The sequence below is a fragment of the Ceratotherium simum genome, chromosome 27 (genome assembly GCF_057802395.1).
Source record: "Ceratotherium simum simum isolate JZ-2026a chromosome 27, ASM5780239v1, whole genome shotgun sequence".
In the NCBI taxonomy this organism is placed as follows: Eukaryota; Metazoa; Chordata; class Mammalia; order Perissodactyla; family Rhinocerotidae; genus Ceratotherium; species Ceratotherium simum.
In genome coordinates, this window is record NC_141926.1 from 15,353,657 (window position 1) to 15,374,121 (window position 20,465).

At 38.3% G+C, this 20,465-nt stretch overlaps 2 protein-coding genes across 2 annotated transcripts; both read left to right on the plus strand.

Annotated features, from left to right (window-relative positions):
• Positions 1-9,699: 9,699 nt before the first annotated feature.
• LOC101393141 (keratin-associated protein 13-1-like) lies at positions 9,700-12,562 on the plus strand. Its single transcript, XM_087417862.1, has 2 exons — positions 9,700-9,808; positions 11,958-12,562. Exons 1-2 carry the CDS (start codon positions 9,700-9,702, stop codon positions 12,560-12,562), a joined length of 714 nt encoding a protein of 237 aa, XP_087273988.1.
• Positions 12,563-19,545: 6,983 nt separating this feature from the next.
• On the plus strand, positions 19,546-20,166 carry KRTAP27-1 (keratin associated protein 27-1). Its single transcript, XM_004429687.3, has one exon. It carries the CDS (start codon positions 19,546-19,548, stop codon positions 20,164-20,166), a length of 621 nt encoding a protein of 206 aa, XP_004429744.2.
• Positions 20,167-20,465: the final 299 nt, after the last annotated feature.

A 20,465-nucleotide genomic window follows, 5' to 3' on the forward strand; every position in this document is an offset into this window, starting at 1 on the left:
AAAACTTAACCTTATATTAGGAACATAAGTAGACTATTGATTGATAAGATGTGATGTAAGGTTTATATCTGGAAGAGTCATATAGGCACACTACAGTCTCTCAGTTAAAGTGACAAGACGCAGTTATCACTGATGTACAGAATCTCTTAATCTGCTAAGGGTGGATATGGAAGTCATGAATAAAGTTAAAGGATTAGAAATTGCCCAAAGTTTTTCTTTTCTTCCATGTTCACCACATGTCTATTTTAGAATTTGTAAGATTCCCCATCAATCTCCACTTGGTTTCCTGGTGGAGTCAGTAAAATCCCGCCATTCCAATCCCAAATGACTAAAGCCCTACTTCCCAATGTTTATCTCTTGGAACAGTGGTCTTAAGGGATATTAACAGATTAGATACAAAGTTTACGTTTACGTGAGGAATATTGGACTAACCAAGTTAGTCAGATTTGCTTTCTTCTCCTTTCAGAATTCTTAAATATACTTAAGCATATTGTGAATGTCCAAAAGGGGAAAAGAAGATTATAGTCACCCCCCTCTCTCTTCCCCACTGTGGAGTTGACTGAGACACAGCATGAGTTTTTCCACATTGTTTGGGCCAGATAATATTACAATTTTTATTCAGAATCAGTTTTGATCAAAATCTATACTCCAGGTAATAAGTTATTGCCCTTATTTCAGGGAATTTCTGCCAAGGGATAACACCTAAATTTGTCTTTGATATATACTCTCTTTTTGGTACTTTACCAGCGAAATAATCCCAGTCATGTAATTGAAGAAGCTGTTACCACACTCAAAATCATAAAGAGAAGTGAATAGTGGCTGCTTCTGTGTTTTTAACAGCTTACTTTTCCTGCTAGGCAAATGACCACAGAGGTTAATATCTTGACTATAAAATTGATTCCAGGGGACTTCACTTTCTGTGTCCTATGGATATTGCAAGGTGAAGAGGTGTCATTGATTGCTCATCTTCTCCGGCTTATAAACCAAATTGGAAAAATGCTTTAGCTTCAACAATTTTAGGGTGATTTTTCATGCTCTGTTATTGCACTAGGTAAAGCAGAAAAAACAAACAGTCAAACCACATTTAGCGCATCCTCGGGAGCTGCAAACTTCATTCTGGGAGAATAATGTGGAAATATTCTCTTAATCGATCGTCAACACGTGGAGAGGAATGCCTTGTACAGCCAGCTCACATTTACTGAAGTCGTGAGATGAAATCTGACTCAGCAAGTTTTTCATTTTCAAATTCTATACAGAAAAAGCACATGGTTGTGAATTCTAAAATGACTTGCCTTTACTTTCCTGCCTCATATCTTTTGTCATGTGGTTTAACACTTTGCCTGAAATATTCTCCTCCTTCCCTCCATTTTAATTCTGTATTCTGAGGGGTTTTAAATTCTAAAGAGCTTACTAATAAAACTTCACGTCATCTACATCATGCATTTGCTCCTCAGCATTTGTTAGCTTTGCACTGTGGCTTGACCAACACAGAAGGTAGGGTTGGGGAAGGAAATATCTGGAGACAGACAGACTTAGTCTCACTTTCTGACTTTATAAAGTTTTTATTAAAATAATTTTTAACATGTTACTTAACATATCACCACATTTTTTAACCTAAAGAATGAAAATAATTAATTCATAGGGCTATTATGATGAATATTTATGAGGATTATATCATATAGAGTGGGAGCTTTTAGATTTTGAATTTATTGAAGGTACTGTGTGTCAGACATCTTTGTTCTTCTGAGCACGGTCTCCTTGATGTACGATGTAATTATCACATATTTGGCAATTAGTGTTCATATGTTAATTTCCTTTTAGCAAGCAGGAGGGGCATAAAGCAGGCTTTGGTCTGCATTACTGAGATTCCAAATGTATGCAAAGGGGCATCGCTACTTCAAGCATAAGCAAAACACCTGTTCCTTTTTCAAGCAGAGAGAAAAATAAATTTTGGTTTCCAAAGTTTACTTGTAACTAATTTAATATATTTTCTTGCTAAATTTTCACTGATTCTACATCATGTCAGACTAAAACAGGCAAAAAATGTGCAAACTGTCCTTAAAAGAGTCCTCACTTGCTGAGCTACTGCTTTGGATAAGCCCCTATAAGTCACTGCAGCATATGATGAAAGCCACTGAAAAGTTAGGAAAACAGAATATGAAAGCAAAGCGCCACCTGGCACCCCTTAGCCCACCAGATCCTATTCTTGGGGGTAGCAGTATCGATCATTACTCTATCACGATTCTATTGTGAATGCCAAACAAATTTGCTTACTCATGGTCTTGAAACTCAAAATGAATGAGCACCATAAGTTATTATCGTTGCCTGTTGAACGTTGAAGTCTTGCGGATACGGGTAGAAAATGAAGGCACATCGCCTTCAAGCTGCTGAAACCCTGTGGAACTGATACCGTCCAAAGAGCTCCTGCCTGTTCACAGGCACATATTCCTGAATGGCTGGGCCTCTTTGATAAATCATTGCTTGATCATTAGCAATAACTCCTTCTTCCCAAAATGCAACTAGGATTAGGATAGCTCATCTCTAGTAGGTACAGAGTGGGAAAGGATCAAGCCCATTAAGAAGATAGAGGATTCTGGGCTGTCCTATTAACCAACTGACACCCCAATCTGTGCCTGGGCTCCCATGCTGTCCTTCGGGTAAGGGGATCGCTTGGCCATCAGAATGTCGCACTCCAGGTCCCCACTTAGGTTTCTCCAGCTACAGGATCTTCTGAGTTTTTGCCCTTTAGAATCACTCCTTTGAATATTTAAGCATTTAGATAAGAATGCTTTTTTTTTTAACCTGTGCATTAGTCTGTCTGCTGAGTTAACCCCTTTAAACTGTCTAAGCATGTGACACCTGAAGAAACACTATGCATATTTGAATCCCCAGCTCAAACACTTACTGGCTATTTGTCTTGTACACATTGTAGAACCTCTCAAAAATTCAATTTCCTTTAATGTAAACGAGAGATAATGATAGTATTTATATCACAGACTTATGATAAGGAGCAAATGATAAGATACTTGAAGCAACTAGAAGAGTTTCTTGAATATAGAAAGCATTCTATAAATATTTTAACTATGATTACGCTACAAACATATTCAACTATGTCCAAAAAATAAATCCATATGGGCCCCTTGACCTAACTTTCTGGTTTGGTGAGCCATAAACATCATATTCTTTCATATAACCTAAAATTAAATATTTATCCTCTCAATGCCTAAACGTTTTAAATATCTATTAAAGTATACAATAGTCTTCTCCATTCCCTCCCAAACATCATAAATATGTAAATAAACATGTTTTAATCAACTTCCTATATCATATAAATTTTTTATCCTGAGTGTAACCTAATTCAGCCATTTCCTTAATGCTTTTTCTGTCCATTTTTTTTTTTTTTTGAGTGTTTCTTTTATACTGTGATCATTCTGGACAGTCTTATCTCACTGCCTCTAACTCTTGGTCTTCATCAGTGTCTGTCTGCTCTGTAAGCCACCACTTTCCTATATCTAGGTTAACTGAGGATCTTTGGATGTAATGCCCACCCTCACGTGATATGGAACTGAGACTATATATAACATTGCTCTGCAACTTTTTATTTGTTCAGCAATTTTCAACATGTTTGAAGAAAATAATTTGGTATTTGCTTTACTGCTTATAAACAGCCCCTAAGGGGCCGTCAAAAATTTACACACTATAAATTTGATAGCAGATTACTTTTTAAAAGTATTAGGGCTGAAAGTTCCATCTTCTTAGCTAATATAATTTAAGTCCACTCATATGAGGCATTCTGTATTCATCCAACTGGTAACGAGAGCCAAGCGGAATTATTTTTCCAGAAAACTCATTTGATTCTATGGAGTATCATGATAGTGCAATGATATCTTTGTTTTTTATGCACAACTTATATCACACATACTAGTGGTTACTGAACATAAGTACATGTTTTATAATATGGCAAACTGTGTTAGGAATGACTGAGAAAAGAATCACAATAAAATATAATACTGTTAGCAGGGAGGAAAGAAAAGAGCTATATCTCAGCATCCTGTAAATGACCCCTTGAGTCACAAATTAAGCTGGAAATGATGACCAACTGCTCTGAGTATGCAACAATTATCTCACGTCCAAGGCAAAACCGTAACTGGCTTTTAGCTATAAAATACAAGCAAGCGTATTTATGATGTTGTTAATCTATTTGATTGAAATTAGACAACACACAAAGGAGATGTTCTTATGCAAATTATAGTGTAGAAGGATGAAGCTGGCTGTCAAGAACATGTCACCCACAGAGTGAGCACACAGTCCTTTAGGCCAGTAGGGAACATTCAGACACTCTGACATAGATGGCAAATGAACTAGATGTAGAGATAACACGCTACAGCTGCTAGGCTGGAAACATCTCTTCCCCTTCTCTTACAGAATTCCTGGTCTAGCCAGTCTTATCCTGTGGCTTCTCTTACCTCAGCTACTTTGTCTACCCACGGACATCTGTTCTCCCAGTCTCCACCAAGACGGGTCTCTCTGTAGTGACTCTCAAGATAGCTGCTATAAGCCCACCAGCATCCAGAAACCATTCTTTTCCAGAGACGATGAATTCAATGGCTTCCAATCTTTAAATTGTAGATCCTGTGGCTCCCCAAACCTGAAATATCATCCTAGCTTCTGCCATGGAAACTACTTCTCTACTAGGGACACTCTGTCAACTTAATACAGACCAGCCTACAGTCTTGGCTTCTATAAATCAGTTTAATGCCTCTTCACGCCGCTGCCGAAACACTGTTTTGTATTATATTCACTTACTACAACCCTCTGCTTCAGGAACTGGCTGACCACCAACTACTTTTTTTCTCAGAGATACATGTCTGTCATCATTTATACAATTAAAGAATAGTCAAAGTTGGGAAACTACCTGTAGTGTAAGCCCTGACAGTTTTTTTTTTTTGTAATGCAAGCACCTGACTTAAGCTTTGATTGTGGAGGCATCCATTTCAAAGAGCCATCCACTTCAAAGACGGCTATCTCTAATAAACACATGGCCAGCCACAGGACTAGAGAAAGAGCCAGCCCTCCTCCCCCAACTGAGGCTCCTCTGTTTTAGAGATCTTGGTTGATTTCAATAGCTGATCATTTGGGCCACTTTTTGTTTGTCTTCCTTCACTTTAAATTCCCACTCTTATGTTTTAAATTCACCAAGCTTGCGAAACCATAGGTCCCCACCCTCAACTCTAATAACAGCAGAACCCCAGGCCAGTGCTCTCTCTCTCTCTCTCCCCACAACTTCACTGTGTGGCCCCAGGTGTGCTGTGTAATTTTCAGGTCTTGTAAGTAATAAACCTTTATTTTTTCAAAGTTTCCTGGTGGTTATTGCTGAAGAGCATCTTGCAATCATAATAAGAACCACGAGGGCTGGTGCAACCACAACATTGATTATTGACAGACTGAGACCAGTCAAAACATTACCTTAGAGTTTCATGTCAGATATTAAGAGAAGTTATATATAAGAAAAATTATGAGGTTATTTCACATTTTGTTTCCCTAAAATGTGACAGATATGTTGCTATTTAATAAACTAATCTTTTGTGGAATTTGAACACATTCATGTTTTTCCTTGATTTTTTTAAGAGTTATTGGCTGACTGGGGTTGCATTTGTTTTAATATGACGAATTCCTATTTTGAGGCTTTTGTTGTTGATTTTGTAAGAAGCAAACTGTAAAACCAGAGCAAAGACAGCTCATTTGTATAAGCAGGAAAATCCTCTAGTCTAAAATGACTTCTAATCAGAGAATTACTATTTTCTATGTAAAACATAAACAGGATTCAAAATAATTCACAGAATGTAAATGCAAAGGGCATAAGATTTTATTCAGCTTTCTTTCGTAGCTGAGAGGTTTTGAAGAGTAAAAGTGATTGGATTTAATTGCCTATAACACACTTTACTCTAAAGTCACTTATCTTCTCTTAACATACTTCTACTCATTTTTCAGAGACGGATGAAGGCATACCTCCCTTGGATAGGGCTATTTCTTAGTCCCCTCCTCATCCTTCCCACCCACAACAGGGCCTTGTGCCTAAATGCATGCTTGTTGATTGACTTGAAATGAATTTCTATGGCTTTTAAATTCCATGTTGATATATTGAAAAAATTGAAGAAGATTGTTCAGTCTAACAAGTGTTTATTTAGCATCCACTATGTACCAGGCACTGCTGAAATTGTGACCATTTTCAAATTAAAGAAACAAAAATGAAACAAAACATCTCTGATAGTGAGATGCTTAAAATCCAGGGGGAACATCTATCTAACTTGACCTCCCTCCAACATTGTGTACTTTTGACTACTTTCCTATATTTGTAATATATTTTTAACTTGACTTTCTAACACTCATAATTTTCTTTTTACTTCACTGGCTATTCCTTCTTAGTCTTTTGTGGTATCCTCTTCGCCAATTCCTGAAATGTAAGATTTTCTCACAATGCCACGCTAGAGAAAGCTCCTTCTCCTCTCATTCTACACATATTCTTGGGCTTTAATAACTATTTTTATGAGAGGCAGCCAAGCACTGTGGTTAAGAATACAGGCTACTGGGGCCAGCCCAGTGGCATAGCAGTTAAGTTCACGCATTCTACTTCTGTGGTCCGGGGTTCTCTGGTTCGGATCCTGGGCGCAGACCTGCTTACTGCTCATCAAGCCATGCTGGGATGGCATCCCACATAGAAGAGCTACGACTCTACAACTATGATATACAACTATGTACTGGGACTTTGGGGAGAAAAAACGAAAAAGAGGAAGATTGGCAACAGATGTTAGCACAGGGCCAATCCTCCTCAAAATAAATAAATAAATAAAAAAGAATATAGGCTATTGAATCATACTGCCAGTGTCTGAACCCTGGGGCACACCTTTACTCCTACATGACCCTTCAATCCATTCTTCACATTGCAGCCAGAGAGTCATCTCTGTAGGAGGCAAATTTGATCAGGTATATCCATATTTACAACTATCAATGGCTTCCCATTTCCACAGACTCACAGTCCCTTATCTAAGGCAGTGGAGACAGATGAGTTTTGGAATCCAGAGTTTTTCAGATTTTAGAAAGATAATAGAATGGATAAACTGTATATTATATAATATATCCCCATTAATGAGAAGAAGAAAAGAATATGCATGATTTCCATTAGTTTGAGCCATGCGAGTCCATCTAAAGAAGATAGATCATGTCATCTTTCACCACCAAATTAGTTCTAAAAAAAGATTTTGATTTTCAGAGACTTTGGGACCTTTGAAGACTGTCCAAACCCTCACCATGACTTACAGAGCTCCTTGTAATCTGGTTCCTGTCTGTCTCCAACCTCATCTTTCATCTCTCCTCTTCTGACATTCTTTGCTGATGCCGAGCTTCTGGAAACAAGGCCCCTTTGGTTGACTAACTCCTCCTCCGCCTTCACTCTTAAGCTGAGCTGAAGCTATCTGGTATCTTTTGAAGATAAAATTAGGGCATAGAGACACCAGGTGTGAGATAATTGGGGGTCAGATCATAGGATGACTTGCATCAAATACTTAGGAAATTGAATTCAAGTTTGAAAAGGCTGACATAGACTTTGAGAAAAACCATTCAGAGAGATGCATAGGGAATAGAGTCGAGATAGGGGAGACCAGGGGCTCGGGGGGCTCACTGAGGACCACTTGCAGTAACAAAGGCAAAATAGCTGAGTTACGGCAAGATAGGAAAATGAAGGATTCTCATATGTTTTGGGGATTAAAAATAGCAAGACATGCTGATCTGAGATTGGAGATGGGAAGTGAGGAAGAGGGAGGTCATTGATCTCTCCCAGGGACCCCATTTTCAGAGTTGCATAGATGTTATAGGTGTACTATAATGAAGACAGGGTGCAAAGGAATAGAAGCAGATCTGGGCCGAGAGACTCTGTTCATGAGGGCAGTTGAGCCACTGCTGGGTTTACTGTTTTTGTGAAACATTTACAGGAATATGTGCATCAAGAAAAAGTTCAAAAGTCTAGAGACAAGATAAGATAGAAGATATTTAGGTGATGATAACACCATCAATTTCCTAATTTATCCATGAAGTAAGTATTTATGGAACAACAACTATATAACTTGGACTATTCTTGAGCTGAGGATTCAGTGTTGAATCCTGCCTGCCCCTCCTCTTGGAGATTATAGTCAGAGATGTGCCACTCAAAGAGAAGGTCATAGACCAGGGTAAATGAATGACGTTACCAAACCTATGATTTAGTTAAGTTGATGTTTTTAATTATGCAAGACTTCTTAATGAGGGAGGCAATTCATTGATTTACTTGTTGATATATGCTATTTATCTCGTGGCAAATGGTAGCTAACTCTCACGGACTGGCTTAAGTTGCACTGCTCTAGTCTGAAGGACAATCTAAAAAATAAACATGTTATAAAAATGATAGACTTAAGTACAGGGATGATAGAAATCATCATCCTAATTTAGGGGAACCTAATTTATCCCGGGACATGGTGGTTAGAAAGTGAGGAAAGGCTTAATTATCCAGATAAAGAAAGAACATTAAGGGCAGAGAAAATAGCATGTCCTTGTGGTAGGAAAAAGCTTCAGATATTTTAATTGTGGAGCAGAGGCAGTGTGTTTGTGAGAGAGGAAAAGAGTATGGTGTGAAGACAAGGTTGGAGACACAGGCAAGGACACGATTGTGCGGCCCTGCAGGTCACGTAGAGGATTTGTGTTTTATCATACTTGTATTAGAAAGTGATGAAAAAGTTTTAATCAGGAGAGTGACATGACCAGTTTTTAGTTCTAAGAAGATCATCAGGCACGGATGGAGAGAAAATTTGGAGGACACAATTTTTGAAAATGAGATAGGCAATGTTGAAACTCTTTCAATAGTTCTGCCAAGAGTGAGACTACTTTGAACTGGAGCAGTGGTTCTCCACCAGAACTGCTTTTGCCCCCCGTACAATTTTTGGAAACATTTTTAATTGTCATAATTTGGGGGTGGGGAGGGGAACATGTATCACTGGCATCTGGTGGACAGAGGCTAAGGATACTGAAAATATCTAACAATGCACAGGATACTCCTCACAACAAAGAATTTTCCAGTCCAAAATGTTAATGATGATGAGATTGAGAAATCCTGGATTAGGTAGATTTACAATAAATTTGGAAGATAGAATCGGTCATATTCAGGGTGGATTGCATATATTAGGAGGATTCCAAGGTTTCTGAGTTAAACAACTAGGTGGGTGGAAATACTGCTTACTCAGATGAGAAAAAATATATTTTCTCTCCCTATGGAAAAGCAAAAGTTCAATTTCATACAGATAAAAGTTTGACACCCATGAAACCTCCGAATGGAAATGGCTAGTAGGTAACTGGATATCTGTGTCTAGAATTAAAAAAATAAGAAAGATGTGTGTACTGGAAATATACATCTGAATGTCATAGAATACAGATAGTATTTTAAGACATGAAGGGGAGGTGCCTCTGCTACAGAGAGAATATGTCTCGAGACCAGGATTAAGCCTCAAGGAACACTATATCCAGGAACCCAGCTAAGGGTAACAGACAATTAGGTGAAAGTTAGAAAGCCAGGAGTGTGTTGTCTTGCAAGTACATAGAGGAACATGTTTGAGGATCAAGGGCACAGTCAGCTGTCGTGAATGTGGTTAAATGTTCACATAGGATAATCCTAAAATGTCGATTGCATTTAGCAGCATAGAGCCACTGCTGATCATGTCAGTGAAATTTCAGAAGACTGTTAAACCAAAGAGAAACAAAATGATTATTGAAAAAAGACTAAGAAGTGAGTTAGTTGACAAACTGATTACAGAACTCTTCAGCGAATTCTATCTTTAAAAATAAGAAGAACATATAATCTTGGAGGTAATGACACTATTTAAAATTTTTGGATTGAAGAAGGTTGTTTGTATGTTTATAATGCTGAGAAAACAGAACCATTATAATGGGTGAGGATGAAGCCGTTGGAAAAAGAAAGAAATAACAGTCTATTAAGGCTGCAAAGGTAACTTTACTTGGGGTGAGTGTGGGGGATAGACATCTAAGGTCACTTCAACCACTGAACTGGCTATGATTAACTTGGGGATTATATTTAATTACGAAAGAGATATTTATATTCACTTAATATTTTATTAAAGGTAATTTTTAAAAGAAAAAACAACTAGTTCACATGTGTATATTTATCTTGGATGAATGTAAAAATAAAGAGTTAATGATTTGATATATTCCTTCCTTTCATAAATAATTTGAAGCACCCACTATGTGCCAGGCACTCGGCCAAAGAAAATTAAGTTTTGTTGCCGATGCTAAGGAACATTTGTAAACTTGACTCTTCACACATACGACTGTGCTGCAAGTTCAAATGACTGAAATCTTAGTCTGCACAACTCATTTCAAGACATCCCTTCTAATTCCTCCACAGTGTGTGTGTGTGTGTGTGTGTGTGTGTGTGTGTGTGCGCGCGCGCGCGCGCGCGCACGCGCGTTCACCCAGACGGATTTATGGCAGAATAGTTAAAGCTTAGTTGAGATGAACACCTGTCAGACAAAAGAATTTCACTTTCGCTTTGAGAAATAAGAAAGATTTGGAGGAGTGAGCAATACATTTGGTAGACATTTGTAAGCAAAACAATGGGCAGACTATTTCATTGGTGCCAGATAAGCAAAACTATAGGAGATTAGAAAAAACAATCATCTGCGAAACAAACAAAAAAGATCAAATTACATAAATAGCATTTTGTTTTTCAATTTCTAAAAGATGCTTTAAGGCTGATGTTGGATATTATAATAAGTGAAAAAGAAAGACATTTCTAATTCCAGAACTTTTCTTTATACCATTGATTATTTTTTTATGGTGATAAGGATAATTTTAACTACTTAATATGAAGGTAAATTTTATGCTGCTTTGTCTTTCTAGAATGATGAGCAAAAGAGAACTCAGCGGGGAGTGAAATGATTCACTCTCTGAGGTGTCTTATTTCTTACACCCAACTGAGTTGGCAAAGGTTAGCACACTATTAAAATTCAAGTTTTTGCAAATGTATTTCATTGGTAGTCAACTCATTCAAGATATACCAGTTTTTAGCAATTATTCTCAGTGATAGTCTAAGTATTTGCCAAAGAGTTCTCTGCCTCACATGGAAAAAGAATCCAGTAACTCCATGCTGGGTAAAACTTTAGTTGCTTAATGATGATAAGCTAAATGAAAGGACAGATAGAAGGCAGTTTGAAACAACCACCTCCATGGTAACTTTGAATACCAGAAAAATAACTAAAAGAATTAAGAAGCTGTTCCTTCAGTGGCTGTATTTGGGGATTTCATAAAAGAATACATACGTAGGCACATCAGATAAAATGCAAATGTTATCACATTGAAATGTTATTTTTTCACCTGGGAATTCGTTGTTCAAGTGATTCTGGGAGCAAAAAAGACAAGCTTCTCAAGTTGCCAGCATAGCATTGTGGTTCCTGCTGGCTTTGGAGACAGATACATCAGGGTTACTAAATTGGTGACAATTCTTATCTCATAAGGTTGTTGCAAGGATTAAATGATACCACAATTTTCAATGTTTTATATATAGTAAATACTCGGTAAAACATATACAAATATTTGGGAGGGAGGTGCTGATGACTGTTAGGAATACATTGCTGGTAACAATTTATACACTCATGATCAAAATCCCCAGAGTCCAGCTCAGTGAAGAAGAGAGGGCACCATCTACATCATGACCAATGTCTCTGAAGGCAAACCACACCTTATTTCTGAAAATAAAAAAAGAGAGAAGTGGAGCGGCTTCTATAAGCCAGAACAGGGAAACGGCAGTTAAGAACACATAAATGTGTTCTGTTATAATCATAGCTGAGGTTAATTAGTTATTTTCATGATAAGACATGCATAAGAAAAGGGAGAGTTGACATCACATCCAGCATAGTGAGGGTATATATCTACATGGCTGGGAGAAGTCAGGGATATCAGAGCATCTTCTCACTACAGCTCAGCTAAACTCACATCTCCTGTCAACGTGTCCTACAACTGCTGCTCTGGAAAATTCTCCTCCTGCTCCCTTGGGGGCTACCTGCGCTACCCAGGCTCCTCCTGTGGCTCTTCCTACCCCAGCAACCTGGTCTACGGCACTGACTTCTGCTCTCTCAGTAACTGCCAGCTGGGCTCCTCTCTCTGCAGTGGCTGTCAGAGGACATGGTGGGAGCCCACCAGATATCAGGCACCCTGTGTGGTGTCCAGCCCCTGCCAGAAGTCCTGCTACCACTCGAGGATCTCCACACTCTGGAGTCCCTGCCAGTCAACTTATGCTGGGTTTCTGGGCTCTGGGTCCAGCAGCTGCTGCTCCCTGGCATATGGATCTAGAAGTTGCTATTCAGGGGGCTGTGGATCCAGTGGCTTTAGCCCTCCGAGTTTTGGAGTGTGTGGCTTCCCTTCCCTGCCCTATGGATCCAGATTCTGCCACCCAACCTACTTGCCTTCTAGGAGCTGCCAAACTTCTTGTTACCAACGAACCTGTAGATCTAGCTTCTACTACTGATCAACCTGTTAAGAGTTCTAGACTGTGACTCCACAGTTATCTCCCTCAAAGTCAATCTTAGCTATTATCTGGCTAGAGTCTATACTCTACTACCTAGAAGAGTGACAATTAAAGAAAAATTTTATTAATATTAAAACCATTTATCTCATAGAGACCCATTCTGTTTTCTTCTATTTTCTTTCTTACTTCTCAAGTTAAAAATGGAGCAAGAGGTACTTTTCCCTTTCAAATAAATTCATTTAACCTGATATCAGATCACAAGTCTTACTGTTAATTTAAAAAAAAAAAAGATGTCTGTTGGGAATTCCAAACCTACTGTTCTTTGTCTAAAAAGAAATATTTAATTTAAGGAGTAGGTTTCCAGGTAAGTAGAATTCTCTGACAACACAGAGTTAGGTCCCTGGAATTTTGGGCAAGAAGAATTAGAGCTTGAGCAGGAGATTATCCTAAACTCATCTGTGCATGGTCATTTCAGCCTTATCAGGATGCCTTACCTTGGTTAAACTACTAATAGTTCTGATCCAAGAAGAAAAGCTTCAGCAAGTTGTATCCTGGCTGTTTTAGATGAGGAAATTGTCAAAACATTTCTCATGAGCCTTTTTCACAGACTGATGAAGCCATAACAATGGAATTCTGAGGTCATGATATTAACTGACCACAGTAACTGGTGCAATGAAACAAAGATCTTAAGCAAGCATAAAATTAAACATATATGCATATTATTATAATAAAAGGAATACAATTTCTAAGAGTTATTTCTTACATTGGTGTTTCACTCTCTCCTCCTTCTATTTGGCCCCTATAAGGCCATCTGTTTTCATAGAAGTCATCTGAGAACTGAAAACATGGCAGTTTCATGAGTAAGTAATATTAACTGAGAGGGAAGACTTGACCTCTTATATCTTGGGCTTAGATCTGGATGTGATAACTAGATAGTCTACTCAATTCTCTTGTTTTGGGAAATGCAGTCATCTATATTTGAAAATACCTAAGTGGGAAGAAAAATATGTAAGTGGATGTGGGTAGCCCATTGTTCCTTGCACTCTTGAGTGTTTTCCTCTTCTCTCTTCTTCCTACAAGAACTAGGTTTTGTTTGCAGATCTCTTCTTATCTACATATAGTCAGTTCTTTAAATGAACATGGCTAGCCCCAGGTGTCAGCATCGAATCTGGCTAGTCTAAGGGCACCCCAATCCCTACTGAAAATGATTGGTTCAGGATGGAGCACGTGATCTGACTTAAACCAATGAGAAACAAGGAGTGATGTGAAGAGGTACTTCTGACAAGTTCTTCTTGTAGAGTGTTTTGAAGCAACCATCTCATTCTCTGGACTTTGTCATACCATATATGGAATGCTGCATGCATCTTGCATATGGCCTCAAAATTAAACCATCACATGGAAGAGGGCAAAACTAGGAGTAATGCTGGGGAACAGAGCCCAGATCATCTTATTTTTGGACTTTGGTAAGTGTACGCCAATAAATTTTCCTATTACTTAAGCCATTTTGAATTACAATTTCTGTTTCTTGTAGCTAATGTTTTCCTAAGTGAGACACTCATTTAAAACCTGAAACAATCCCTCTTCCCAATAAGGCCCCTTAATGTAATGTTAAAGAGCATTTGCAGCCCACCTCGGCCCTCTCCCAGTCTCTTCTCATCACTTCCCACATACATACACTCCATCAGCATGCACTCCTTCGATGCTACCTACTCCCACTTTCTTGAACACATTGTGCAGAACTGAGTTCTTATACAGTCCAGTACCTCTAGAACGAATGCCATTTCTCTCTTACCCTTCAAATCCACGGAAATATTGTCTCTTCTCTCACGCCTGTTAAGTAGACTCCACAATCAACAGAGTCATTTATTCCCTACACAATGCCAGTATTATATACGCTTATATTTTTGCTGATTCCAAAATCATTATTTTTAATATTTAAAGTATTATTTTGTTTAATCAGTGCTGTTTTGTTTGTTTTTTTTTAATGTTGTTATATCCTCAATGAGCACAATGGAATATTTTCTAACAAAATCTGGCTAGTAGTAAACAGGCAAGAAAAGTTTATTTAATGAATGAATGAAATGGAGCTAGGATGATCATTTCCAGGACATATTATGTCAATGACATCAAATATGAATTCATTTTTGCTGGTTGAAGTCTATTTACACAAGCTAGTTGCCGTCAATCTTCTGGTCATCATTGTCATCAAAAATGCTAAATCATTGAGATGGCACATTATCACAACTGTGGTACCCACAGGAGAAGTGGAAGAACTCACAAAGAAAATCACATTTCTGGATCACATAAAAGCAGAAAAATAACTTCAGCATAAACTAACCTTAAAGGCAGGACAGACTAAGTGCCTCTGGGGAAAGGAACAAAGCAAGTATATAATTACTATAATAAACCATGGCACTTGTACATACAAGACGTAATAGAACAAGGGGTTGGAAAATATGGGTGTTAATGCTCAGATGGTCGAGATACTATGGTTCATTCTCTTTTCCAATCACTCATTATTAAGGGCTACAAAGACACTCTGTAATGTTTTCACTTCTTCTATTTTTTATTTTTTGGCTATTTGAATCAAAGTTGATATAACTGAATTGTAAATGAAATTATTTAGAAAGAGTTTCAGAGAAGAAATGATGTCACATGTGTGAATCCTTTTATTATCATATTCTGAGAATCTATTTATCACTAGAAACAGAGAAAGCCATCAAGAGACCATTTCTATATTCCATATAGGATCATTATTATGGTCATTGTGTCATAATTTTGAATATTCCAGAGCCTAAAATATTTTTTCTGTGTGCATTACAGTGACTGAGAAGGGTTATATGGTACTTGACTTATTTTAATAGAAAGTTATATCTGAAGGAAGTTAGTCATTCCCCTCAACACAGTCTTTTGAGGTGGACCAACGTGTTCTTGGCCAGAGAAACATACTTTTTATTTATTCTCAGAGTTACTCTCAAATACAATAGGACTATTCATTTAAATTTATGGATTTCTACCAGCATGCATGGCAGCTAATAGTCTACTGACTTCAGTCTTTGGTCTGTCCTGTTAAAATTTTCACAAGTAACCTTAATGAAGATTAGATGGCTTAAATAAAAGTGCAAATTTCTTTGAGTAGGTAGATTTGACAAGATGCCATTTAACGTCCTATTCAACTCTAAGTCATTAAGATTCTGATAGAAAATCACAGAATGTGACAGCTGGAAAGGACCTTAGAGATCTTCTCATTTAAACTCATTATCTTATAAGATACTCAGAGATACAAAGTGACTTGTCCAAATTCATACAGTGAATTAAGAGAACCAGCAGGGCTAGAAGCCAGGTTTTTTCCCTCTTGGCCAAGTATTCCTCCATTGCTTTGCACTGTATCTGTATGAGTGACTTCTTGGTTGGAGAAGAGGGATGCATTTAAATTAACTTAGGCTATTTGGCATAAGTTTGGTTGGTGAGATAAAACCGAGGCATGATAGAGGAAATAAAGTGTGGGAGAACTGAGCTGAATTATGTTACTTAAGGGTGGCTCTAATTTTTAACTTTTTATTACTTTAATACAGATGAAAAAGATTAGAAGTCTAATTGATTAGAAGTATAGCATAGCCACATAATCAAATATAAAAGCAATATAAACTATTCAATCTTGTACCTACCAAGTGCCAAGCTCTTGAGAGATGCAGACAAGCTGACTGGACCTTTAATGGGGATGATAAATATAATCCAATCCTTCAAAGAATGGAATGTGCAACATTTACAGATACAAACAACATAATCTTAAACAAAAAAGGTACTATGTTTACTTTACCTTACAGTTGTGTGTGAATCCCAGATTGATGTTGCCATAAGAACAACATCTTGGTCTGCATGAAGATCCTTAATCTGAATGAGAAATAATTGCTACTTTTATTCATTTATCCCTCAATGTGCAGCAGGCAGTTTGGTATCTTATATATATCATCTCACTTAATCAATAAAACAACTTTATGAGGGTGATACTCATAATTTTCATTTTAAAAATGAAGAAACTAAGTCATAGAAATTTAAGGGAAATGTTGCAGGTTATGGTTTGCTATTGTGAATCTTGACTTCGAATCCTGGCAGTCTGGCTCTAGAATCCTTGTATTTGCTTTCCTACTGCAAATGCTGATATTCCTCCCTCTGGTGGTTGGGAGGTGCCACTGCAGCTTCAATTATTTGCATACTTCAAGACAAGGAGAGACCAGGAAATTGCTGGTCAACCATTTACTAGCAAAGCAGCCGTCAGCAATCAGGTAACTATTTCCACCTGTTTCTCAAGACTACTAGAAGATAAAAACATACATACATAAGAACAACTGCCAGGTAACCAGTTGTCCTAGCCTACGTCATTCTGTAGTAATAAGCCAGGTAACTCCCCCTATAAATCCAGCACCAGCCAAAATCTGTACCTACTCATGGAACCAAAATTATATGCTGAAACACCTATTAATTCAACACTTGATTAAATAGAATGCGCGTGTTAATGCCTCATCTCAAAGAGAAAAGAACTCATGGAGTGGCCTTATTCACAAATGATAGACCTGACCACGCTGTCTGATATTTGAAGATTTGAACCGCACAGGTATTCATTAATTTACTACACGCTGTGAGGTTAATAAGAGGGCTGCCTGCTGGAGGTGATTGTGTGAATGTTGGCCTCCAAGATGTTCTGCCTTTGCTCCTCTGAATTTGGCAACAAGAGTCTGTGCTGACAGAGAAAAGTGGTGCCCTTTTTCAGGGTAAAAGCTTTTTCAAACATGCCCATGTACAACCAAACATTATTTTTAAATAATTGACTCAGCTCGCCCCATGCTAATAAGTGGCTTCCTTGATGATTTTGTTCTTATTGCACAAATGGGTAGCTGAATGGTAGCCACGGTGATTATTATTTTTTTCTTTAAGCTCTATACCTTTGCCAATTCTTGGAAATCTTGGGTATGTCAAGGTTTCAGAACTCTATCCCTTCAAACGCTTCACTATAATTTGAGTAAATTTTTATTTAGCACCTTCTATTCATTAAGTTTTCAAAATGCATTTACGAGTTCTTGTTATGCGCCGGTCAGGCAGAGTGCTCAGCGGTGGGGATACCCTGGTGAGAAAGATACACATATTTCTTGACTCCGTGGAACTCACGGTGGCAAAGGCACCGTAAAGAAACAAATAAAATCACTATGAACTGAGATAAGTTCTGCGAAGGACAAAAGTTAGACCTTGAGAATGGAGTCCCTTTTCAAGGAGAGTGATGAAGGAAAGCCACTCTATGAGGTAACTCTTAAGCTGAGACACAAAAGATGAGGAGAGGAGCTGTACGTAGAGTGGGAGAGGGCAGTGAAGGTGAAACAGACAGGCAGCTGCGCGTGTAAAATACTGAGGCAAGGAAAGGCTCGACCTGCTCAAGGAGCTGAGCAGAGGCCTGTGAGAAGGGAGCATTTGTGTCAGAGGGAAATGACAACACGTGGAGTTAGAAAAATAGACAGCAGCCAGGTCTTGCAAGGTGCTGGAGGCCAGGCTAAGGGGAATGGATCTTATTCCAATGGCAATGAGAATCCATTTAATACATTTAAGCAGGAGAGTCACAAGCTACAGTGGAAGCTTCTGTGCAATGATAAATACACATATGCATAAGAGTTAAATGGGTTGTTGTAGGGTTCATGTGGAGAGCATAATGGGATCTTTAATCACACAAGAGTGGTCATTCAAAATTATAAATCACTTGCATGTGTTACAAAGACATTATACATAAGTTGAGTGTACAGCTTGTCAAGCTGAATGTATTCAGAGGTGTCCTTTTAAATATGTAATATCCCCAGTCCATGACATATCAAGGAGGAGTTTGTGTAAAAGTTATTCAATGTTCCTGAATGTGCTTGGTTTCCTTCAGACCTAAGAAAGGGAGACCAGAGTGCTGTGCTAGGAATATACTTCTGTTGTTGCACTTTATAGAAATTGTGTTATAGAAATTGTGCTGTAGGTCCTGTGCCACGAGTATGAAACTATGCGAAGTACGGTATGCTAATGTGATAAATGTAGGCACTGACCATCATTCTGCAGTCAAAAAAACACTGAATAAACAAAAATGAAAAGCTTCTCTGAAACAGATTTGTTAGAAAGGCTAATTATCAACCTTTGCGAAGCACAAATAGAAGTAAACACCTACTTTGTGTAAAATACAATAGTAATAAAGAATGTGTCAAAATCCATTCGTAATTCAGAGGAAGTATGACTTCTAAATAGGAAGAACAGGGAAAAGCTTCATAAAGAGGCAACATTTAAATGTGGCCTTCAATAAGATGAGGAGAACAAAATGTTAGACAAAGATAAAGACGTTGATATGGCAATGACCACATCCAGTACTTTGGGTGAACAGTAAGAAGGAATTTCATTGTAGAGTCCTTCTCTCCCATACTGATCGACTGGACAGACCAAGATCTGGGAAGAATGAGGGTGGGCTCAACGGATCAGCTTCTGATTAAACATGTGTTAATCATATTACCATGTTCTGCCAAGGTGGCATCTCTAAAAACTCCAGTGGTAAATTTTAATCAGTATTCAATTGGCTGTTTCCACATACATTTCTTATTGTCCATTTACCAATATGGAGAGTCACAGTGACTAAGGAAAAATAAAATGTTAGCTTGGGTGGCATGTTGGGACTCACATTTGACAACCCCACCCTGATGAGTCATCTTTGGGGCTAACATGAAAGCCATTTTAAAGATTCGAAATGGACTGGCTTCTTTGTTATTAAGACGTCATTTTCATATATAACTAAACAAAGTGCTAATGAGATGTTATCCTTCAAAGTAGCTTAAGCAATGAAGCAGAAAGGAGACTTGAGAAGAAGCCAACACCCAGTTTTCTGAGTATATAATCTCCCCAGCAAAGAATCTGATCTTCAGACCCGGAATGTTGGGTACTTATAACCAACTTCAATCAAAGGTTTTAACGAAATGCCCCAGAGCCACTGCCAGTCACTCAAGAAATTCTACGATGTCCCACCACTCTCTGCCATCGTACATAGGTCTAATGCGACAAGCTTTGAAGATGGATTTTTTTTACCCAGCAGCTGCCTTTGCAGGACCTGGCTCCTGGACAACTTTCAAGAAGCCTGCAGAGAAACCACCAATTGCAAAGTGCCCAACTGTGAACAGGAACTGTGCACAGAGAGTGGCTGTGTGAAACGTGCCTGCCTCCCCAGAGTTGTCCAAACAACTTGCTCTAACTCCAGGCCCTGTGAAAGGACAACATGCCAATCAGGAAGTTCCTCAGCAGTGTTGGCGAGTGTTTCTCTGCCTTGCCAGTCAGGAAGCAGCCAGCAAATGTGTTCTGTAGTTCAGAGCTGCCAGCCTGTGAGCTACGTGGCAAAGTGTTGTCCACCCAAGACTTACGTTTCTAAGAGCTGCCAAACTCTGGAATGTGAATCTAACCAATGCCAGTCTCAGAGCCCTGAATCCAGTTCCTCTAGACCTCAGGTCTATGTTGCGTCAGGGCCAGAACTCCTGGAACCTTCTTCTAACATTTATGAACCAACTTGCTGTGTTACTGGTGGTTTGCAACTGCCTAGTATGTGAAGAATGTATAGAATATGTGTGGGAGATAACATATTCTAATTGGGATGAATTGAATCCTGAGATTAGGAACTTTTATTTGTCTAAATACTAAATTATTGTCCATGTGTTTGTGAGTGAATGAATGTCTTCTACTTTCTCCAAAGAGAAGAATTATTTTTTTTTCTTTTGGGCATTTCTGGTGGTAGGCTATGATTGGAAAGGATGTTAACTATTTTAGGTCACCAGAACACTATTTCTTATACAACAATGAGAGCTACAACCAGGGACAAATATGAGAACTTAAAAAGTCCACATTGCAC

What these genes read in the sequence shown, in the direction of transcription:
- KRTAP27-1 (XM_004429687.3), top strand. Translation starts at nt 19,546, where the DNA reads ATGCCCCAGAGCCACTGCCAGTCACTCAAGAAATTCTACGATGTCCCA.
- LOC101393141 (XM_087417862.1), top strand. Translation starts at nt 9,700, where the DNA reads ATGTCGATTGCATTTAGCAGCATAGAGCCACTGCTGATCATGTCAGTG. An exon ending in TATTGAAAAAAGACTAAGAA is followed by an intron (nt 9,809 to 11,957) that starts GTGAGTTAGTTG and finishes CAGCATAGTGAG; the next exon opens with GGTATATATCTACATGGCTG.